At 43.2% G+C, this 25,237-nt stretch overlaps 1 protein-coding gene across 1 annotated transcript; it reads left to right on the forward strand.

The window, feature by feature from the left end:
- The first annotated feature begins 20,595 nt into the window (after positions 1–20,595).
- KCNE4 (potassium voltage-gated channel subfamily E regulatory subunit 4) lies at positions 20,596–24,398 on the forward strand. The gene is given in 3 exon segments (XM_023761815.1): positions 20,596–21,402; positions 21,889–22,152; positions 22,155–24,398. Coding segments are annotated over 2 exon segments (510 nt in total). The 5' UTR covers positions 20,596–21,402; positions 21,889–21,914; the 3' UTR covers positions 22,427–24,398.
- Positions 24,399–25,237: the final 839 nt, after the last annotated feature.

The following is a 25,237-nucleotide window of genomic DNA, read 5'->3' on the forward strand; positions in this document are numbered from 1 at the left end:
GAAAAGGAATATGATCCTTAACAATCTGATTCTCTCTGATTGGTTGATAATAAGAATAAGTGCATTTAGCAGGGAGAAAATAAGCATAGACTTGGCAAGTGAAATCTGCCCTCTGACTTCAAGGCAAGCACTGTATCCTTTGGTGCTTTGAGAATTATCTACCTAGACTCTCTGCTGTCTGCTCTTACCATCATGGATCTTATTTGAGCTCTCATTATTTCTGGCATTATTTTCTATGGTCTCTCTTCTTCTGCTTTCTCCCCTCCTCAATCTCTCTCCTCCCAGAATAAGTAAGACACAGTCATGTCAATCACCTGTTTGGAGACCTTTGATGGCACTCCTTAGTCAACAGGACCAAAGACCAGATTTCTGTGTTCAAATATGACAAACAAGATTCTACCCATGTGGGTCTCCACATGCCTTCCCAGGCAACATGTATATTCCATGATCCAGTGGGTACAGGGTCACAGGAAAACCTATGGAATCTCTGAGAGCAGTGGTTGCACACCATTGGCAAACAGCCTGCTCTTTAATCCTACACTGTTAACCCCAGTATCAGAGGGATAGAGTCTGTGGTGGAGACTCTTGGGATTTCGGGATGAAATTACACAATACAAAGTACTGTAACATGCATCTAATGTATTATAAACAAAATCTCTTCTTTCCAGAATAGAATTCTTAAGAATATTTAATGACTTAAAACACAAATAATGCTTGCGTCTAAAATAATTATCCAACGGTCAAACCTCAGAGGGTAGGTAGGGGAGGGTGGGGGTAAGGGGGAGAGATAAACCAAAGGACTTATATGCAAGCATATAGGCCTAACCAATGGACACAGACAACAGGAGGGTGAGGGCATGAGTGGGGGTGAGTATGGGGGGTAATGTGGGGATAAGGACACATAAGTAATAACTTAATCAATAAAGAAATTAAAATAAATAAATGATGGTAAATAAAAATACAAAACAATAAAATAATTATCCAAAACACATGGTTTTGCATGTCTTAGCTAAAATAAAATCTTATTTATTTATTTTTATTTTTTAAAAATATATTTTATTGATTTTCTAGAGAGAGGAAGGGAGAGGGACAGAGAGGCAGAAACACCGATGAGAGAGAAACATCAATCAGCCGCCTCCTGCACACCCCCGACTGGGGATGTGACTGCAACCAAGGCACATGCCCCTGACTGGAATCGAACCCGGGACCCTTCAGTCTACAGGCCGACGCTCCATCCACTAAGCCAAACCAGCCAGGGTAAAATCTTATTTATTTATTTATATTTATTGTCTAAAGTTTTACCTATGTCTCCTTTTCCCCCAATTGACCCCTCCCCCCAGCCATTCCCACCCTGGGCAAGCCTCCACTGCCCCAGTGTCTATGTCCATTGGTTATGCTAATATGCATGCATACAATTCCTTTGGTTGCTCTCTAACCCCCTTCCCCTACCATTTGTCTCTGGATCTATTCTTGTTCATCAAATTATGTTGATCATTATATCCTACATATGAGTGAGATCATGTGATAAAAAAATCTCATTTCTAACCACTAGAAGAGAACATTTAGATGACACTCTTGTCATGTCTGTCACCATATACTCCATTCCACTTTGACTTTCCTAGTCATTTTATGTTTTAATAAGTTATATCATCCATTCATTGATTCAAAAACTTTTTGTGTCAAGCTATAAATGTTATCACTTGAACTATGATTCACATGGGCCTTGGAAATGATGAAAACTATTCTAGCTAATATTTTGGAGGGTGTCTGTTATTTTTCAACATAAAGATATGACTGGAAACAATTTTACTTGTGTTGTAAAAGAATCAATAGCTGTAGTCAAAAGAAAGTAAGCTAGAAAGAGGCAACAACATTAGAACTTTGGCTCCCTTCTCTCTTCTCTCCTGGAGAAGAAACTGGACACTGAGAGCTGGAACAGACAAGGTCTTGGTGGACAATATCTAGTCATGTGAGGCAGTCTTGCCTCCAGGTGTGCAAAAGTATAATTACCTTGGCACATCTCAAGACCTAACAGAGCAAACTCTTTCATGTGCTGAGGAAGGGAATAATCAAACATGGAATAATAGTGTCAATTTTCTGGCCATTTTGAATTTAATAATTAAAGCAATAATGTAAACAATATTTAAAAAATTAAAAGTTCAGGTTCAGCCCAATTATTTAAGCATGTACTTAATTTTTTTTTTTAATTTAAGTATAGTTGGTGTATAACCTTATCTTGGTTATATTAGTTTCGGGTGTACAACATAGTGATCTGACATTTTCATATCTTACAATGTGATCACTAATTCCAGTAATCATCCAGCAGCATGTAAACTTACCACAATGTTATTGACCATGTTCCCCTTCCCCTTTTCACCCATCCTGCCCCCCTCGCTTCTGGTAACCATCCTTTTGGTCTCTGTTTCTAAGAGTCTGTTTTGTTTGTTTGTTTATTTTGTTTTCAGATTTCAGTTATAAGTGAAACCATATGGTACTTTTCTGTCTCTGCCTGACTTATTTCATTTAGCATAATACTCTCTAGATTCATCTATGTTGTCACAAATGGCAATATTTCATTTTTAATTGCTGTATAATATTCCATTGCATATATGTACCACATCTTCTTTATCCATTCATCTTTCGATGGGCACATAGATTGCTTCCATATCTTGGCTACTGTAAATATTGCTGCAATGAACATAAGGGTGCATATATCTTTTTGAATTAGTGTTCTTATTTCCTTTGGATAAATACCCAGATTTGGAATTGAAGCATGTTTGCTTTAGTAAGTCTTTTTTTCTCTAGACTTAGACATTGATAATATGAATGAAATTTGGGACTTGTCTAAATATAAATGAACATCTAAAGGTGAAAGTGCACTTGAAGGGACTGTCCCACATGCCCCCCCCCCCCCCCGCCCCAGCCAGGATAGCTCTCATGGTTTGCTGGAGAAATGCCGCAGGTTCCATAGTGCATCCCTGCCTTGTTTTTGCTCTTCTCCCAGACATCACATCCATGTGGTGTTGAGCTGAGGTGGAGAGCAGACTCTGGTGTCAGACAGACCTGGGCTGTTTTTTTTTTTTGTTTGTTTTTAATATATTTTATTGATTTTTTACAGGGAGGAAGGGAGAGAGATAGAGAGTCAGAAACATCGATGAGAGAGAAACATCGATCAGCTGCCTCCTGCACATCTCCCACTGGGGATGTGCCCACAACCAAGGTACATGCCCCTGACCGGAATCGAACCCGGGACCCTTCAGTCCGCAGGCCGACGCTCTATCCACTGAGCCAAACCGGTTAGGCAGAGACCTGGGCTGTTTATTCAGCTTCCTCATCTGAAGATGCTGGGATTCTGGACACAATAATATTATTTGTTTAAAATATGTCTGCAAATTCCATGATATTTCTCCATCAAAAGGTGGGTCTAATTCCCCTTGAGTGTGGGTTAGCTGGTGACAGCCTTGTAACTGATAGAATGCACTGGAAGTATTGTCACACAACTTCTCAAAACCTTTTCTTTATATTGTTCTTTATTCTTTTCAGTATACATATACCAACTCAAATTAATGGTATGCATTCAAACTTTAAATATTTTAAGGGAATTTGACAGATGGCAAATTTAGTTTTTTTCCCCAAGAGCCTAACAAGAAAAAAAATTCTACTTCCTCATAGTAGGCTATCAACATTGGGATATTTATTAGACCAACTAACAGAATGGTTGGCGTGGCTAATTTGGAACAGCATAAAACTAAAACAACTTTTATTTGGATTCTCTTTGACTTGGCTAACTTCCAGTACATAATATCCCCCCACGGTGAAGGTCAAGTATGGAACACAATAATAGTTTGCCCCCAATTTTAGAAAAGCTAATAACAAAATTAAAATGTACTAAGCAAACGAAATACGGGGTAGTCATTTTCTCGGACAAGAGAAATATTTAGATTATGATTTAACCTTGGGTTCCTTTAAATCAAACATTCTCAGTGGAGCCGGTTCTGCCCTCTAGGGAGCATTCTGAGTGTGACAATAATTGAAGTAGTGTTACTGGCATTTAGTAGAGAACTAGTGGTGCCTGACTGTCTCAGAGCCCAACAGTCCTGCACAAATGACTGCTCTCTCAGCCTTCAGGGTTATTAAATGCCCAACGGGACATTCCTGCAGATGTAGACCTGTTTTTAATAAGCTGAGTCTAGAATCTCAAATGACTATAATGTTATATGTCAATTATATATCAATAAAACATATTTATGACAAGAAAGTGGCGTTGAATTTGCTCAGGTTGAGATGTGAGCATCGTTAGAGTTAGGTTTTAAGCACATTTTAAATTTTGGGTTGCTTGGGCTCCACTCTGAGAGATTGTACTTTGGTTGGAGTGTGGCCTGGGAGTTGCTAAGCTCCCCAGGTGATTCTGATGTGTAAGCAGGATTGAAAACCACTGTGGTGGCTTTAATGTTAACTGCCGTGCGTCTAAAACGGAAACCATCGCCACACGCCACGATGTTTTGAATTCAAATAAAAAGACCAATTTGCAATGAATATTATAAAAATAAATATATTACTCACAATTCGGGTGTTCTTGAATATTTTCAGTTGAAAATTCTCACGAAAAATGATTTTTAAAGCATCTATAGACGCTTATGGCATACAAAGACTTAAAATCCATCTGAAAATTCTTTGACACTCCTTCCATCAAAAAGTGGATCAAATTGCCTTTGAATGTGGACCAGATTCATGACTGACTTCTAACCAATAGAATGTTCTGGAAGTGTTTCCACACAACTTCCAGGGCTGGCTCATTAAAGGTGATACAGCGTCTACCTGGCTCTTGGTCTCTCTCTGTTCTCTCTGCCTCTCTCCCCCTCTCCCCATGCCCTTAGAGCCCGAGCAGCCATCTGAGAAGAACTACACTGAGGCCACCATGCAGGAGGGATCGTGTGGAGAGACCACCCAGAGGTAGAGAGGGATGTCTGAGGAGCACCAGCCGTTTACCCCCAGCTCTTTGGTTCTTCCCATACTGGGCACCAGTTGTGTGAGTGGACAAACATTCAAGGAGATCTCTGATTGCCACCGTGGAGAGACCTTGAGCAGAGGAGGACTGCCTGGTGGACCCCAGTCAACCCTGTAACCCTGAGTGGTAATAGGTGATGGTTATTGCATTAGGCCACTGTTTGGGATGGTTTGTTGTGTTGTAATAGAAAACTGCAACAGGCTTTGTTGGAATTTGCAAAGCACTTTCTTTGATGGAATTAGACTTGTTCCATGCCCCCACCTTGTTCTCCAGCTCTTATTAGGGTGAGAGGCATCTGCTCTTCACTCTGGCAAGACTACCTGAGTCAGCTAGACTGATGTCTTCCCTTGGAGTTCTGGTTATTAGGCCTCATTTATTTATAACGTGAATTGGAGGAGAGGCAGTTGTCAGTCCAATACAGAAAAATTCCGACCAACCGTAGTGTGAAGGGATACACTGGAGGATAACATAGGTTAAAAGGACACAGGAGTAGAGAAGCCTGTATTTGCTTTGCTGCCTGATTAATTTGTATTGTACACTCTGCATTTCCAAGGGCTCTTTAAACATTTTCCTTCTCTCACAAATTTCTGGCACATTTGGATAAATGCCAAGTAGTTCAATTCTAGGCACATCAGCATATGAATGCCACATCCATTTGCAGCTAGGGTTCAAGGTCTGGAGAAGGGACTGCACACAAATGAATATGCCAGACAAGAAATATAAATTTAGAAGGCATGGGGGAGCCAGGCAGAGACCTTACTCTCTAGCAGAGAGGCTCTCTGAAACCCTGGACCCATCAGCTTTTTATTTACTTGAATACACATTTACCCTTTAGCAGGCAAACAGGCATATGAATGGTAAAGTTTGGTAAACAATAAAAGGATTATCAGGTTAGGGGATTGCCTTCAGCCATTCAGCCAACAGCAATATTATGCTGATTTTCAGCCCTTGCTGAATATCAAAGTCCATTAGCCTTCCAGGGACTTCTCACATAATTATGCTAACTACTTGTTGGTCTTAGCCTCCAGCATCAGCGCTGGAATTTCAAGTCTTCTCCAGTGATTTTGCTGCAAACTGCCCAGGTCTGACACAGCGAAGGGTAACAGGCAAGTCATCATTCTCCTCAATACAGTAAAGTGACACAGAAGGACAGTCCTGGTTCACAAGTAGACCCTGAGCACCCAACTGAATCCTGCAAGGCGCCAAAGGTCATAAATACATAACGTGGCCTGCTCTTGAACAGTCAGCCTAGAAAGCAGAATGAACCAATACCCTAGTGATGGATGATGCATCATGTCTTCTAGGAGAGCACTTTCCTGTGTCAGCTACCATGTATTTCCTTTCCAAAGGGTAGTCCTGTGCAATGATCCCTTTCTCACCCAGAGTTCAGTTACAACCAAGCTGAGTAGGAGGTTGGGTGGTCATGGGAGTTTCGGTTTTCTAAAAAATGATGAATAAACACATCTAGAGAAGAAACACTGGCAGCAGCAACCCACTGTCTGGCAAGAGCACGGGGCTGAGAGTCTGGAGAGTTTCCAGTCCTGGCCCACCACTAACTTGCTCAGTGGATATGGGCATGTCACTGTGCCTCAGTTTCTTTCTTGGTAATGAAAAGGATTGACTAGATCAGCGGTTCTCAACCTGTGGGTCGCGAACAATGAAAATACATCCTGCATATCAGATATTTACATTACGATTCATAACAGTAGCAAAATTACAGTTATGAAGTAGCAACGAAAATAATTTTATGGTTGGGAGTCACCACAACATGAGGAACTGTATTAAAGGGTCGCGGCATTAGGAAGGTTGAGAACCACTGGACTAGATGGATAGTTTTCAGAATATGATCAAGGGCTGGCAAAGGAGCCCTACGGGGCATCATAGAGAAAGGGGGGCAGTGGTAAAGGGGCTCTGGTACCACCAGCTCTGCTTTAATTGCAGCAGCTCAGAAATTGCCTACTTGCTTTATTTGGGTTCTCTTTAGACATATAGGCTCCAGTGCCAAACAAGTGCTTGCAAAGCTCAGGGCTGAGGTTTCAGGTCTCTAAGGCTAGTCTGGCTAGTCTGTGGAACCATTGAAACAAACTTTTGGTGATTCACCTGAATTTAAATGCAAATAAAAACATCATAAACATTTAATTCATTGGTGCTGCTTCTCTGCAACTAAGAACCCCAAGTTCAGGTGAGCAGATGGGAGTTGAACAGTCAATATTGGACTGTGTGAAGGCCAATATTTAATTTAAATAAGCACAGCTGAGCAAACAGAGGGCTTTAAACTAGGGGTGTATTTACAGTAGCCATTTCCTCAGTGGGTCACGTGCCAAATGAATTCAATGTCTTTTTTACCTTTCCCTTTCTGATTTTAATGGTGACCGTTGGAACTCTTACCATTTGCAACGGCATGGATGGAACTGGAGAGCATTATGCTAAGTGAAATAAGCCAGTCAATGAAGGAAAAATACCACATGATCTCACTCATTCATGGATAATAAAGACCATTATAAACTTTTGAACAATAATATATACAGAGGCAGAACTGCCTCAAACAAATTGTCAAACTGCAGCGGGAAGGCCGGGGAGGGTTGGGGGGCAGGAGGGAGGGGGGTAAGAGATCAACCGAAGGACTTGTATGCATACATATAAGCATAACCAATGGACATAAGACACTGGGGGGTAGGGGAGGCCAGGGGATTGTCAAGGGCGGGGAAAAAAAGGACACATATGTAATACCCTTTGTAATACTTTAAGCAATTAAAAAATATATATATATTTTTTTAATATATTTTATTGATTTTTTTACAGAGAGGAAGGGAGAGGGATAGAGAGTTAGAAACATCGATCAGCTGCCTCCTGCACACTCCCCACTGGGGATGTGCCCGCAACCAAGGTACATGCCCTTCATCGGAATCGAACCTGGGACCCTTGAGTCGGCAGGCCGACGCTCTATCCGCTGAGCCAAACCGGTTAGGGCTAATTGTGACCTTTTTGACTAAGTTGATGAAACCAAATAAAAAGTCCAGTCATAAAAAACTGGGGGACCTTTTTGTAAAAGACATTTTTAGCTAAGCTTCTCATTATTGAGTGGAGTAGAACAGAGGGTTTAAGGGACTTGTAGAAATTTAAAACAGAATGATTTGTGTATCTTAATATTCTTTGCAATTTTTTAATGCCACTTAAGAAAGGGTAGAAATCATGTTGGGGTTGTTATGCTGACACAATTGGGCTGCTATATCTTGGGCAACTCAGCAGAATCCTCCATAGTGCTACTGTGGATTTTCCTGGGACTGACCTGAGTTGGATCATTGCTGTTTCTTAGGCGAGGGCACTGATGTCATAACCTTGGGATCTGCAGTCTCATCACTTAATCAGCAGAGCATGCAGATGGGGTCTCTGTGTAATTTACTGGGTTGGGATATATTTTTATGTTTTTGAGATGCTTCTCATTTGATTTATGTGTTAGTGATAGTGCAAGCTTCTATAACAGCTGGACCCCTAAACCTCAGTGGCTTAACACAACAAAAGTTATTGCTCACTCCCATCAAGTTTAAAGTGGGTTTGGCATCCTGCTTTCCATGCAGTGTTTCAAGGATCCAGCCCCCTTTCACCTTGTGGATAGGCGCACTGGCTTCTTCCCCATCTATCTAGCTGTGACATTCACCACTTTTGTTCATGCTCCATTGATGAGAACCAGCCCTCCCAAGTGTAAAACAGACAGAGAATATCATCCTGGTTGGCAGCCCTTTCCCAACAAAATCTATACAATGGGAAGAGGGCACAAGTTTCAGAGGACAGCTAGTTATCTTGGCCACAACTGGCAACAAAAAGCTAAGGGATGTTGGATGATTACCAACTAAGCATGGCATTTTGATACTTAAGTCTCAAATAGTCAAGTTGATGGCATTTTCGACTTTAATCAAAGAAAGAAAATGCCTAAGGAAATGGCACATGCTGAGGCTTGTAGAAACGTCCTATTCATCCAACCTGGTATTACTCTGGGCAAAAACTCGTCTTTTTGAGCAGTGCAGGAGAATGTGCCCAAGCAAAGGTCAGTTTCTTGCGTAGATCCAAGGAATTCCTATAGCTGTGCCTCGGAGATTTTCTATAGAATGAAGTTATTGGATTAGGTAACCCTAATACCTATATTCGGGCAATATGAGTTTCATTTCTTATGTTATTGAAAGCATTGAAATAAGCATATCTATTTTTGAATTAATCATGGTCCTTCAAGACAGGCATAGACAAACGTGTTCTGAAAATTACTCAGAGGAAATGGTGAGCTAAATGTTTGCTTTATAAAAAAATGAGTCTTGGCCGTGTTTCCAAACATTTAAATGTAAAGTATGTATCATTTAACCACAATTTCAATGCTACGAGCAAACACGAAGCAGATGGTTAAATGGCATGCATCTTAATGTTTTAATCCTAAACAATCTACACAGGCAATTTTCAAATAAGAATAAGCTTGCTAAGTTTCCACAAATAAGAATTTCAAGAATTATTATTTGATCAGTCTCAGATCTAATTTTTCTAAGAATGAATTTTCTCTCCCTTTATTTCATGTCATTGTTGGTTTTTTAAAAAGGCACATATTGCCCTAGCTGGTTTGGCTCAGTGGATAGAGCGTCAGCCTGTGGACTGAAGTGTCCCGAGTTCAATTCCGGTCAAGGGCACATGCTTGGGTTGCGGGCTCGATCCCCAGTAGGGGGTGTGCAGAAGGCCGCTGATCAATGATTCTCTCTCATCATTGATGTTTCTATCTCTCTCTCCCTCTCCCTTCCTCTCTGAAATCAACAACAATATATATATATATATATATATATATATATATATACATATACATATATAGATGTATGTCAAAAAGGCACATATTTGCAAAGGTACCGATGGTGAGGTTCCCTCCTGAGTCACTGTGCAGAATGGCATTTGATCCTGAGCTGTTGGGCCAATGCAGTTCGTCATTCCATCTGGCACCAGAAAAGTAGCCCTACGTCAAAAAAGGCCTTCCCACCTTGCTTCATCTGAGGACTCTGGGTTTGTAAATGCAGAAAAGCAACCAGGCTTTGGTGGCAAAATGTCAACTCCTGTGAGTTAAAACAGGAGAAAGATTCATGATGCACAAGTGTTGACAAGGTGAAGGGAGAGCACTTCTGTTTTTGCCTAAAATTGCAATTGCAGAGGACCAGACCTGAGCCCAGTTAATGATAATGGAAATTTTTATCTGTGAAGATACATTTAGGTGACTCTTTACTTCATTTCTTCTCTTTGAACTGCTGATATCTTGTCTATAAATGGAAAAGGCTTCATGAGATGATCTCTGAGATCTTTTCTGTGGGTTGAATAAAACACATGCTCCTGTTAGTTCTCCAGGAAGGTAGTAATAGTCTGCAGAAAACCTACACTCAACTGCTTGGTGGGCGAAAGCATCACCAGCTGCTGTGTCCAGTTACAGAATGTCGCTCCTTGGCTGCCCTTGAGGGAGTGACCAAAGTCCACGCTTTTCCCTGAGCATTCCAGGAACTTGTGTCTTTCTTCCCTGAGAATGAATCATAGAATCATCCCACTGGATCTCATCCAAACCTCAAACCAATCCAAGCCATTCATTGTCTTTGAACTCAAGATTTCCTCCCCCCGCCCCCAGTGTCTAGTTACTGAGTCAAGATTATGGCCCCTTTCAGACTATGAGTATGTTTAAGAAGAAAAAGAAGAGTTTTGAGGGGACAGATGAATGAAGACTTCAAATATTTGGTGGCTGTTATGTTGGAGATGGAGGAGAATATTCTATAATTATGATAGTCACAAGAGGAAAGGTAAGACTGAAGGTCAGAGGCTACAGGGATGCAATTTAAGGCAGATACAAGAACTTTCTGACAATTCCAGCCGTTCTGGGAGGAAGCTCTTTGTCCAGAAAGGTGTCAAATACTAAATAATGGATTAGGTCAATAAATATATAATACACACACACACACACACACACACACACACACACACACACACACATACTAGTAGTTGAGACCTGGGCTGGGTTCTATGGGGGAAACAAATATGAATAGGATGTCATCCTCATAGTCAGGAGTCTACAGCCTGGTGGACATGTATCACATTCTGCTTCATGAAATATGGTACTTAGATACCCATCTTTAGAACCATAAGTCATCCATAGCAAAGCACTTGGGAAGAAGATGGGGTGGTGGCCCCTGGAGCTAATGGCTCTCTGTTGCTTGAGCCTTGCTTTATTTTCATACTTAACTCTTGGTTTCTTGGAGCTGGAAATGGATCCTTACCTTTTGACTCTCTTCCACCAACAAAAAACTCCTCTGGGGGGTGGGTGGGGAGGGGCAGGGTGTCCTTTGCCCAAAGATGGTGCTCAATATTTGTTTGTTAAATGGAACTGCTTAAGGCAGGTGGCAGAGGAGGCAACAGCTGGGAATTGGCCTGCAAGGGTTTTGTACCTACTAGTTAAGTGCTCACTAAGGCAAGGAGAGAAGTTCAGAGTTGCTGGCCATGTCTTCTGGGTGCCACCAGATTCTAGAAAGTAGGTGATATAAAGTATAAATATAAATTGGAACGGATGAAGAATCTTCTTCCTCTCAATGGTAGGTAGGGGTGAAAATAAAGAAATGGAGAAAATGACATGCTTCATCTCATTGATTTTTACTCCCTTGAGCCATTTCTCCATTTGTACTTTTTGCTTTGTTAGATCCCTTTAGTTTTACTTTGGGCCACCTGTATGCATAGCCTGTCTCTCTCTTGCTTCTCTGTTGGTTGTACTGAGATGGGGAGGTGCAGAGGGAGCCTCCAGGCTCAGGGGATCAGTGTTCACAGACTCAGAGCTCAGTCTTTGTTATATTTGTCTTCAGGCTTTGACTTCTCTTATGGCTGGTGAGGGGCATATGAAGATGTAAACTTGGGGATCACCTGGCATGTTGGTGTGTAGCAGCCCAGTCAGGACTACAACTATGTGACCCCTGGCAAGTTCCTGAACCTCTCTCTGCTTCCCTTTCATCATGTGTCAAATAGAGAGAATTAATAGCACCTTCTCCAGCAATGTTTAGAGGAATGAGATAATAACAACAATAGCAGTACCAAGAACACCAATGTTTATTGAGTAGTTACTACATGCTAAGCAGCACACTCGGTTTTCTTCAGGTATTCACTTTTCTTCTTTTTTAAGAATCCTCACCCGAGGATATTTTCCCATTGATTTTTTTAGGGAGAGTGGAAGAGAGGGAAAGACAGAGAAAAACAACAATGTGAGAGAAACACATCAGTTGGTTGCCTCCTTCATGAGCCCTGACCAGGGCCCGGCCTGGGGAGGAGCCTGCAACCGAGGTATGAGCCTTTCACTGGTATCAAACCCGGGACCCTTTGATCCACAGGCCGACACTGTATCCACTGAGCCAAACCAGGTATTCACTCTCAACCCTTATGACAATCCCATGGAGAAGATACTATCATTGTGTCTCTACTTCTTAGAAAAGGCAACTAAGGCACAGAGAAGTTGAGACACTAGATCAAGGTGACAAACTACTAACTGATAGAGTTGGGATTTAAACCCAGGCAGTGGCTACTAGAGCCCAAGCTCTGAACACAATGCTATAATGCATATGAAATGCTAGGCAGAAGTGATGTCAGTGAAAACGGCAGAGTAAGAACCTTTGAAAATTCTCTCCTCCACAAAAACAACAAGAAAACTGGCAAAAGTGGTCGGAATCAACTTTTTCAGAACTCAGGAAATTAACCAAAGGCTTACAGCAATCTGGGAAGTGTTTATGCAAGAAAAATGTCCAAAATCTCAGCATGTACAGCAAGCTTTAAGGTGTTTTAAGTTGCTCTATTTCCATCCTTCCCTTCGGCTCAGCAGTAGCCTTGAAAATTAACAACCTGAAAATGAAATGACACTGAAATCTAGCAGTCTGGCAGCCACCAGAGGGAGCAGAGTAGGGTGGGAGCTGCTTTAAAGCCTCATTAGCAGAGAATTGTCATTATTTTACCTTCCTGCTTGTGCCCTGGGAGACATGTTGGCAAGACTGGCTTTCTTTGCTTGACTCAGAGCTTGTCCAGTGAGAAAAGCCTTTTACCCAGGAGCACTTGTTGAAACAATTAGGAGCAATTGATTAACTTTGCAATTGCCCAAGGCAGTGGATTAGAGTTGGACAAATAAGAAACTTACAAGGAAAGCAACAGTAAAAACTTAAAAGAAAAAAAAATGAGGGATATAATATGCACTGGGGCTTTGTAAAGCTCTGACATATTTCTGGGAATTTAGCAAGTCCCACATACATGGGGGTAAGGGGAGGGGTCTGCTCAGGAAAGACCTGAATAGACCTAAATTGTCACCTTTGGGTTGAGGCTCCGTGCAAGTGGCAACTGAAGGCTAAGGCAGAGCTGTAAACTGTCTGAATGTTGAAAATGTCCCCTAACATGCACACAGAAACCCATGAAAGACTAAGAAAATTATTGGTTCTATGAGTTTAAGTTAGTAGTTCTCAACCTTCCTAATACTGCGACCTTTTAATACAGTTCCTCATGTTGTGGTGACCCCCAATTTCATTGTTACAAATTGAACATAATTAAAGCATAGTGATTAATCACAGAAACAATATGTAATTATATATGTTTTTTCCGATGGTCTTAGGTGACCCCTGTGAAAGGGTCGTTCGACCCCCAAAGGGGTTGCTACCCACAGGTTGAGAACCGCTGGTTTAAGTAAAAGAAACCTCTGTCCAGTCATTAGCTAATGATCAAACTGAGAAGAGATCTCAGTGGCCACATGTGACATAGAATACAGGTGGTGCAGAATTAGTGTAGAAAAGTCATAAAACAAACATTTAGACAAAGAAAATTGAAATCACCCAGATTGAAAAGGAAGAAATAAATATATCTTTATTTGAAATAACCTTATCTATGGAAAATTTTAAGGATGCACACACAAAAAAACACCTGTTAGAACTAATAAACTTAACATGGTTGCAAGATACAAGAACAATATATAAAATCAATTGCATTTCTACACATCAGCAATGAACAATCTGAAAATAGAATGAGAAAAACAATTTCATTTACCATGACATCAAAAATGATAAAATACTGAATAATACTAGTAAATTTCCCAAATAAAGTACAAGGTTTGTACACTGAAAACTACAAAACGTTGTTGTAAGAAATCAAAGAAGATCTAAATAAACGAAAAGTCATCCTGTGTTTATGGATTGGAAGACTTGATATTATTAAGTTTGCAACACTCCCCAAATTGATTGACAGATTCAATACAATCCTATCACAATTTTAACTCTTTTCTTTTCCAGAAATAGACAAGCTGATCCTAAACCTATATGAAATTACAAGGAATCCAGAATAGTCAAAAAACAATTTTATTTATTTTTAAATTTATTCGTTTTTAAAATTTATTTTTATTGTTGAAAGTATTACAGATGCCCCCCAACCCCCATTGACCCTTCAGCCCACACTCCCCCCTACCCTAGGCCTTCACCACACTTTGTCTGTGTCCAGAGTTTATGCATATAAATTCTTTGGCTAATCTTTCTATTTTTTAAAATATATTTTATTGATTTTTACAGAGAGGAAGGGAGAGGGATAGAGAGTTAGAAACATCGATGAGAGAGAAACATCGATCAGCTGCTTCCTGAACACTCCCTACTGGGTGTGTGCCCGCAACCAAGGTACATGCCCTTGACCGGAACCGAACCTGGGACCCTTGAGTCCGCAGGCCAATGCTCTATCCATTGAGCCAAACCAGTTAGAGCTCTTTGGTTAATCTTGTCCCCTCTCCCTACCCCCCACCCCCTTGCCTTCCCTCAATTTTAAAAAAGAAGTCACACTTCCTGATTTCAAAACTTACTACAAAGGTATAAAATTTAAAACATTGTGGTTCTGGCATAAGTTAGATTCAACCTTCCAGGGTCAGGGCTTTCTTTGTCCTTGGCTACTTGTGGGACGAGGCATTCCACTCTTTGCATGAAGAGCTGGCTTTGGTATCTTTGGGTTCCAGCTGTGACTGATAGGCCAATCCTGCCTGAATGATGTCAATGGGCAAGCTATCCTTATGAGCTGCCCATCTTCCTGCCCAGCTGGCCTGACCCTGCATGCTTATACAATGTGGCAAAATACACTCTTCATGGCCTGTTGGCCCTGGTATGCTCTGTGCTTCAGACTCTAGCTCTGTCTCTTAGTTTTTTACACTTTATTGAGGAATAATTGACAGATATAATTGTATATATTGAAAGCATACAACATGATGACTTGATATACATGTACATTGTAGAGTGATTATCAAGAGCAAAATAATAAACACATCCCACCTCACATAGTTAACCGAGCTAGCAGTTTTTTGTGCTGAGAATGCTTAAGATCTACTCTCAATAACTTTCAAATATACAAAACCATATTATTAACTATTGTCCATCTCTTGTTCTTATTGGGTTCTGTGTCCTAATATGGTAACCTGGTACTTAGAAGGTTTAAGAAAACCTTTTAAGGGCTTCAAAACTTTTTTTTAAAAAGAGAGTCAGCTTTGTCCTTCATTAGCACTCTTTCCCCTTGGGGTTCCAAAGCTGGTTCTGACCCCTTGAATAGCAGGGAGCAGAGGAAGGGACCAGCGTTGGGAAGTGTGCATCCCAGGAATGGAGTACGTGTCTGGCGGGGTTTCAGTAGGAGGCAGGACTGTCGGTCCTGGTCGGCTCTGTCCTGCTGTGTGAGCAGGATGAGTTATTCACTCAGTCCCTAATCTCCACATTTATAAAATTCTGCTCACAGCTCTCATTCGACAGTTGAAAAGATTAAATAAGAAAGTCTGTGAAGAACATTGCGCATTCTTTCTGTTATTCATTCAACAAGTATGTCTCAAAGGTCTCCTGGGGGCTAGAAACCATTCTAGGCACCAGGAACAAATCAGTGCACCACCACTTATGGTTCCCTAACTCAAGTTTTAGGTAGGCAATGCCATGGAGCTCCCCGAATATTATCTTTTTGCATTAATGTTGTTTAATATTTAAGATAAATGAACACTTGCTAATTCTAGGTACTGTTCCAGCACTTTGCCCATGTAATCTTATGATACATTCGCAGAACTTGCAGGGTGTCACCATAAAGCAAACATTCAAATGAGTCCCACTACTTCTTTACACTCATTCTCTAGGGCCAGTTCCTCCCCTGCTCTGTGGTGGATATCTTATGGCAGATCCCACGACTTTTCTGGTCACTCTTAGGAGATCAAAATCCCATGGCTGCTCTAGTATCCCCAAACAGCCCAAGTTCAGCAATTGAAATGTCCATTCCAACGTGATGGTCAAAGCTTCTCAAGTTCATTTAGAGTTGAAGCTGCTTCTGCCACACTCCCGTCCCCCTTCATTTGCCCCCACCTCCCTTGGACCTTGGGCAGACTGGAAGACTGGTGGGCAGGGCCATGACTTCCTTTGGTTGTGGGGAAAGCACTCCTCGCTCAGCCCTAGACGCCATCCTGGAAGAGAACTACCCTGTATCCCAGGGCTGTGTGCTCCTCCCCTCCTGTGTGGCCTACTCCTGGCCTATTGGAAACAAACACTTCAATGTCAAGAGTAGGGTAATAAATAATAAACTTTCTTCTGACAAACTCTGGGAGCATGGGCTTCCCTAACTCAGCAACCTCTCTTGAGAGCTGGGGCTGGACCCAGTCTCTCACCCTTCAGATTTTTCCAGGTGTGGGTGTGACCTCAGTCCTCTATGTCCAGCAGGTTGCAGGGGTCACTTAGTCTCTCTCTCTCTCTCTCTCTCTCTCTCTCTCTCTCTCTCTCTCTCTCTCATCTCCCCCTATTATAATTCAGTGTAGAAACATTTCATACTTAGAAGAGACCACATGGTGTAGTACTTAGATACAAACACTCTGGGATCAAAATCCCAGATAATGCCAGCTCAGCCATGTACTAGCTGTGTGATCTAGGGCGGGATACTCCAAGCATTCTGTACCTCAGTTTCCTTACCTGCATAATAGGGATGATAATAGAGGCTACCTCATAGGATTTTTAGAAAGATTAAATCAGATAAAATTTATAAAGTGCTTTGAACAGTTCCCGAGACACGTTAGGCATCACAGAAGTATTTGTTAAATAAATATCAGGTGGAAAAAAAATGTTTGAATAGTAAATAACAAAGGTCAGTTAATGGCAACTTTACCAGGCACTTTAAATATCAGGAGTTCTGGGTCCTTCCAGTCCAGTCAATTTTGGATGATGCCCAAGCAGAACCTGCCTACAGCCACATGGCCGGTGTCATAGGAGGGTCTGCGGGTCTTGTAACACAGTGTAAAATACATAGTCCTGTTTTAGTCCAAGTGCTAGGAATGCTAGCAAGCATGAGTTGAGGAAGGGTGATTCAGGTTATCAGAAGGGATGGGCACAGCAAGAGTTCCCAGACACGACTTTTCAGAAAGGGTATCTGGGAAAAACAAAGCCAGGGGTGGGCATCGAGGGCACATTCACACCCTCTGCCAGCCCTGCAGCCTGGCTCTCCCACGTCTTGTTTTGCTCTGTTCCTTGCTATCTCTGCAGGGAAGGGATGACCTCGTGGATTATGGGACATTCTGAGTATCTTGAGACAATTAATTATCCTACTCTTGACATGCCTGAAACACAGAGAGATTATGCAACTCAGCCAGTCACGTAGCTGGGTCAGATCTGCGGACTCCAGATTCATGTTTAATCTGATGAGATTCGCCAGTGTGCTGTTATCCCAGCATAAATTTTGTTTAGTCACAGAAGCTGCTAACATAATTTCAGAAATGTGTGGCCAGGGAATCCGGGTCATCTGGTGAAAATGATATTACCAGGAAACTAAAACACTCAAAGTCCTGGAGAAAGTTGTGCGTCAGGATTAAGTAGGGGAAAAAATAAAATCAAAACAGGACCAGAAATCAGCTGTGCATATAAACAAAAGGGAATTGATTTACTATGAAAAATATAAATATAGGACAAAAGTATTACTACTTCACTGATACCTTCTAGAACATACTAAGGTTGGTGCAGCCTCCAATATTTAAGATAGCATGAATTCAGAAGAAACAATTTGTAATTGCATATTTGCATTTATGTTTGAGTAACTGGCCATTTAGGAATGTACTTAAAAAATAGTTTCGTGAAGACTCAAAGGAAGTTGGAAAAATACTCATCTTTTATTTCCTATTCCTTCCCAGTTCGCTGGTTCCCACTGAGTGGGACAAAAGGTGGTGGAAAGAGAATGAGCCTGGAATTATATAGACCTGAGTTCAAGTCCTTACTCTACTACAAACAGCCTGGCTTTGAGCAATTTGCTTAGCCTCTTTGGCCTTCAGTTTCTTTATCTATAGAATGGATATAATATTGGCCTCGCAATACTGAAGTAAGCAAAGGCTCTTGCTACATAATAGACACCCATTTAGGTCTGGACTATAGCATATCTTATACTTCCTTAAAATGCCAGTTCAAGATAGACTTTTCAAAAGCCTGACCCTGATGCAAAGATAGACAGATACGTCCACAGAACAGAATAACAAGCTCAGAAATAGAACTGCACATATGTGGTTAATTGATTTTGCAAATATTTCAAGATTATTCAATGGGACAAGGACAGTCTTTTCAACAAAAGGTGCTGGAACAATTGGATGTCCACATGCAACAAATAAATGAACCTTGACCCCATGCCTTGCGTCATATACAAAAGTAACTTGAAATGTATTAAAAACCTAATTGTATGAGCTGAAGCTATAAAATTTCTAGGAGAATAATAGGACAAAATCTTTGTGAGCTTGGGTTAGACAAAAATTTCTTAGGATACCAAAAGTATAAACCATAGCAATTTTTGATAAATTGGACTTCAACAGCATAAAGAAACATTTGCTCTTCAAAAGACACTGTTAAGAAAATGAAAATGCAAGCCACAGACTAGGAGAAAGTATTTGTAAAATGCATCTATTTCTTTAACACTGATGTCTCCTGATACTGTGGCACAGAGATGTAATTAATAATTCTTGTGCGCCCTCATCCTCCCCCCTCACTCTTTAGGCCACTGTTCCCTACCATACTTCTCATGATACTGTTATGAGTGAGGGCTGGAGAGAAGATTGGGGTATGCGTTATGACATTTCAAGCTCCACACCTTCAATTCCATTCTTGGCAAAAGAAGAAAGAACAACAATGAAAAATCTGGCCACAGGCACATGCACAGGAAGCAACCTGAAGCCCTTGGTAGCAACAGGACACTCTCAACAGTGACAACAAAAAGCACAGATGAACATACACATACGGCAAGATATGGCCCTAAGTGCTGTGCTTGCATCATTTCATTTAACTGTCGGTGAGTCAGCATGGAGTCCGGGAGCAAGCAGGGTCACCATCCAGGCTGCCAGTGAGTTTCATTTGGGCCGTTCCTTCCCTGATACCTGCAATGGATTTTGTTCTTCCCATGTCTCTGAAGTGCTTTGTTCTTTGGAGTTCATGCTGGATTCATCCATGTCTTGTCTTGGTTTTACTGTCTTGGGACTGTTGGCTCAATTCAGGGGATTTATCTTTGAAAATTCAGCCTCTGTTTGGCTTCCTGGCACCACGCGTTGCACTTCCTTGCTCCTTAATTCTGGTAACCCCTCCCCCCACCTCCTCTCTCTGCTTCCCCTAGGCTTCCATTTACAGTGTTTGATCATCCCTGGGCAATTATGAATCTCATATGTCCCCAGGTACACAATCAACAATATTGGGATCAATAGGCATCCTGCTCATAGGTCTCTCTTTTCCGCTGTCCTTGACAAACCACTGTATGCATAGCTGAAGCTGGAGGTCCTCAGATACTTAAGATGAATACAGATTGGAAAGGTCATGTTTACCTTTGCCAAGGTAGCTGTGGAGTTTTAAAAATATTAATGTAACTGTGAGGATGTCTTTATTGGTGAGCAACGTTGCAGTGTGTGGATGGTCTCAGTGTTGGGTTGTCAGCAGTTGATACCTCAGAGTCAGCTGGGGATTTGAGGGTGAGCACAGCCCAAACCATAGGCGAGTGGACCAGTGGGGACCTCAGCAGCATGCGCTCATCATCCCGCTCTTTGCACAGGTGCCCTAAAACATTCGGGCCAGGTGCTGACCCAGGTGGGTTCAGATAGCAGCACCGGAAATCCCAGGCTTCCACTCAGTTTCACGTAACAGCAGCCGAACCACGAGAGAAGCTTTTTCTAGAACTGATTCCCCAAGACCGTCTGACTGCAGTTTATGGGCCACAGGCAGCTGGGGCAGAGCCATCCTCTCAGTTTACTTCAACTTGAATGAGAAGCTCTCAGAATAAACATCCCGGGAAGCAGATGGACTGACATCAAAGTCTTCAATTCCTTTTCCAATTTTGATCGCAGCGGTCCTTTCCACACAGGTCTACAGAGGTTTTCAAAGCTCAAACTGTGCTCAGTTCCTCACCAGAAGGATGCCTGCTCCCCCTGTGACCTGTGGGAGCGGCAGAGAGATGTGTGAATGGTCTCGGTGTGAGGCAGCCAAGAGCAGCTGTGCCCGCAGGGCTGGAGTGAATCCTACCACAGTCTCTTCACAGTGACCCGCTTCCACTTCACGCAGACTATTGCAAAGAATCTCATCATATATATAAACTTATAAAAAATAGATTAACTAGCTTGCTGCGGAAGACAGGTCGAAGCTCTCTGTGTTTTTAAAGGGCTAACCTGCACCAGCCAGCCTTAAACCTCAGCATGGTTAAGCTGCCAGGCCACACAATTCTATGTGTTGAAGCCCCCCAGGTCCAACCATTTTACACACCAGGAATGGGGGGTGCGGGAAGGTTCAGTGAAGATTTTAAAAATTTGCTTAGTTACTGGAAGAACAGAGACTTAAGCCCTAGTTTCTTGACAGGAAATCCTGCACTTGATTCCAACTGCCTTTCATCCAGATGATGGTCTTTGTGTCTGAAAGCCTGCAGATGGTAACGGGGTTCTTCCCCGAGAGGGAGCTGACACACGAGCTAATTGTCAGTGAGAGTGGACTTTGGGGACACTCTTCCCTCCTCTCTGGACTCATTTCCGTGGCCACCTGAACACGCTGGCTCCGGGCTGGGAGCAAGGAGCCATCCGCTGGCTCCAGGCTCTCTTCACAGCTGCACAGACAGTGAGCTGAGCTGCAGGGCTTGGAGTTCACTGTTCTCTCTGCCAGACCAACCTCTGTTGTAAATTTCCCTCCCGGAACACGTGACGATGCATTTCTTGACTATATATCCCCAGGGCAGCCGCGGAGCTGAGCTGTCAGAGGCTCAGCCCGCCGAGGAGGACGCTCTTGGACTTGGCCATTTAGCAATTCAGGACTTTGGACGAATTTGCCAGCCTTTGGTAAGTTAGTGATGCTACTGGGCTGCAGACACATTTGAAAGGCTATTCCTACCAGTTAGTAGGTGAAGTTTTCCTTTCCTTTTATTTGTGTTTTGTTCCTAAGGAAACTTTGTTTTGAATTAAAAATAGTTTTAAGTTGGAGAAGCAAAATGTAAACTTTCTCTTGTCTGCTCAGTTAAAAAAAACGTTCCCAGTGGTTACACTGTTAGCTATTTTGTCTGTGCTCCCTTGTCTTAGACTGATTTTCCCCCCCCTTTGGTTTGTAAAATTGTAAAAGTGATGCTTTTTAGACGCTCACTCTACGAATTGCAAATGAGATGGACACGGAGAGACTGAAAAGTGAAAGTCCTTCTTATGTCCCCCCACCTCCCTGCCTTCTCCCCCATGGACTCCGGCCCCCGCGAGCTGTTCGGTGGGAGCGCTTACTTTCCGCTGCGCCTTCATGCATGCAAAGCTTTTCGATGCTGCAGTCCCACAAACCTCTGCTGCCCTGCTCCTGCCCCGCGGGCCGTGGGAGAGTGCTAACCTGCAGGTTTCTCCCCAGACCCTGGCCGAGCGAGCAGCGCTTCAATGCTGAGGATGGAGCCTCTGAACAGCACGCACCCCAGCACCGCGCTCCCCGGCACCCCCCTCGAGTCCCATGTCCCCAGCAGCGGCAGCGGCAACGGGAACGAATACTTCTACATCCTGGTGGTCATGTCCTTCTACGGCATTTTCTTGATTGGGATCATGCTGGGCTACATGAAATCCAAGCGGCGGGAGAAGAAGGCCAGCCTCCTGCTGCTGTACAAAGACGAGGAGAGGCTGTGGGCGAGGCCATGAAGCCCCTGCCCATGATGTCGGGGCTGCGGTCGGTGCAGGTGCCGGTGATGCTGAACATGCTGCAGGAGAGCGTGGCGCCCGCGCTGTCCTGCACCCTCTGCTCCATGGAAGGGGACAGCGTGAGCTCCGAGTCCTCCTCGCCCGACGTGCACCTCACCATCCAGGAGGAGGGGGCCGACGACGAGCTGGGGGAGAACTCGGAGACGCCCCTGAACGAAAGCAGCGAGGGGTCCTCGGAGAACATCCATCAGAATTCCTAGCACCCCCAGGGCTTCTGGAGGTGGCCCCGTCAGCAGAGAGGAAGGGCGCTTTTCGTGTCTGGTTTCACTTTTGCAGTGAGGCTGCCTCTTTGAAGAGACCCTCGGCAGGCCCCTGAGTGGACGGTGGGGGCCCAGGCTCAGCCGGAGCCAGCGGCAGCCAGGAGTCCCGGCCGTGCCTGTGGTGCCAACCGCCACAGCCAAAGCCCTGAAGACGTGCAGTGTGCACATTTACTTGGGGCCTGGGGCTCGGGTTCCTGGCCAGAATCTGGCAGGTCCATGTGCTTGCTCGTGTTTTCTCACTGGATGCCCTGGGCAACTCCAGCAGCCTCTGCCCACTCCCAGGACTGCCAAATGCCCAGGACATGCTGGGACACTAGATTTGATTTATTGATTTGCCCAGAGCTTTGTTCTTCTCGATCTGATTGGCTGTAAGTACCTCTGAGGTGTACCTGTGGCATTCATTCAACAGGGACAGTGCTTCTGGCCTTTTGGGTTGGGAGGGTGACCTTTAAAGGAGGACTTTCCACGGGAGAAAGCTGGAGATCTGACCTCGGCCCATTTGCATATCATAAGGGAAAAAGGGGGCAACCTTTAAAATTGTTAACATTGGCTGGGATTATAAGGCATGACCCTTTTTGTAACCCACAACCTTGAACTCTGACCTGGGACCATCCAGCTGGCATGAAGTTTTTTCGGTTGGAAGGGCTCTCCAGACTCTAACCTGCACTCCTAATGGCCGTGAAGGGGACTCTTCCTGATCTTTCCAGAAAGGGTACTGATGGGGTTGAATGAAGCCAACCCTTAGCTCTACTGCTGCTCAATTCTCAGCCTAATTTTCTGAGCTGGGAGAGGACATAAGGTGGGCCTCGGTGATACGGCCTTTCGTCACGTAGCCGAGACCTAGAAGGGCATACTCAGGCAGAAAGCACACAAAGCTGGGGCCCACATTCTGTTCCCTGACCTCCCGAGCCCTGACACCGGTTTGCTGTGTGGTCCTGGGCACGTCATCAAGAGGCTTACTGCCTGCATGAGACTCCTGATGATCGGCATCCCCAGGGGGCTGGGAGGATGTCTTTAGATTTTAAGACTCTGTGATAAATCCTGCCTGGCCTGGTGTGAGGAAGCTTGGACCAGATCTTTGCCCCTTGGCCAGTTAGTCTGCAAAAGGATTTGCTTATTTAAAGGAGCAGTTGGAGACTAGGAAGACAAGGAACTGGGAAGTTCAGGGAGAATCACCCACCCATCCAGGCTGTCGTTTTTCCCAGCTGTGAACCAAAGAGGCAGACGCCACATTTTACTCTGCAAAGTTCTCTGGGTGCTGGAATGTTAACCCTCCAGCGGAGGGAACGAGAAACCCAAAAGGAAACACTCAGGAAGGCTTGCCGACATCCCTGGCTATTCCTGTGGTCGATAGCTTTGCAGCAGACCCTCTGGGCCCTTGAATATGAGAAGGAAGAGAAACACACCAAAAGGTCAAATTTAATTCTAGTAAAAACAAAAACTTTTTTTTTTAAATTAAAAGAAACATACTCTCCCTGGGTTGGAGACAGCAATAACTACTGTTCCCATGGAAGGGTTAACAGTGTAGGAGCTGGTTTATCAGCTCGCCTTAACACAGTGCTAGAGGAAATTTATGTTTAGGGGGGGGGGAAAGGGGCCTCTGTTCACTTTAAAATTCAGAATGTGGATTTACTCCAAAGGGGGCTGTTTAAGGTGAAAGAAGCCAAGTTAAGTTGGCCCCTTGCCTGGAATCACTTGAATTCTGAAACTTTACTGCAACGGACATGTGCGTGGTCACATTTTCCATTGCTTCATCCTGAAGTTTGGTGCAAATCTAGCTGCGCCTATTAAAATAGTGATGTATATACTTCCTTCTTATTCTATTAAGTTGTATAAAATTGTCTTCTGTATTTAACAGTTTGTCATTTTCACTATATTTTTTAATTTAAATAAACAAACACATTTCCCTGAGGAAGTTCTGAGTTCTTTCTTTGATTCTGCAATGTAATTCCTGGTTTCTAAGACATCCCAGGCACATTCTCCCAGCTGTCTCTGGATCCCGGTCATTTTCCAAGTTAGACTCCCACGAAGACATATTTTATTTCTATCTGAATCATGGATTGAACAGGGCTAGGCGTTTCCATCTTGTGACATGCTTTGCAATGAATGAAAAACAAGTTGCAGATAGTCTTACATCAATTCCTCTTTAAATTTGATGGCCATGGGGGCCTTTGAACTTGAACGTGCAACTGCTATAAAGATGTTGCTCCAAATTTGGTTGCAAGGACACGTTTGCTTTGAATGTTGGCTTGGCAGATATTATCCACATGTGACCGCAGCAGCAAAGACTGATGAGCAGGGAGTTCCTGTATGGACAGCAACACACACTTAGGAAAATACTGGAGCACAAAGTCTCTGGTATTTAGATGGCACCTCCTTTTATTCCCAGTCACCTCTGCACGAAGACTGATGTTCTAAGCTCTTCCCACCTGGTCCAGCCGTCTCTCTGGCCCACAGGTTTTATTACTTTATTTGCACAGCCAGAGGTGCTAAGAAAAATGACTCAAGCCAGGGACCCATTTTGAATCAAGCAGAGGATACAGAACATCCTTACTTTTATGTTACTCGGTGTCCTGTGAGTTTGGCTTTTCTGTTTCAAGTAAATGTTTCCATTAGGTACACAAATAGCTGTCTCCCTAAAGGATTTATCTGGTGAAGGTTACAGGGGAGCCTGGATCCTTCCCCAAACACTTCAAGGATCTTCATCCATCAGTTGGTACTTTGACAATGTAAGACGAGAAGACCAATTTA

This window comes from Myotis lucifugus, unplaced genomic scaffold (genome assembly GCF_000147115.1).
Source record: "Myotis lucifugus unplaced genomic scaffold, Myoluc2.0 scaffold_3, whole genome shotgun sequence".
In the NCBI taxonomy this organism is placed as follows: Eukaryota; Metazoa; Chordata; class Mammalia; order Chiroptera; family Vespertilionidae; genus Myotis; species Myotis lucifugus.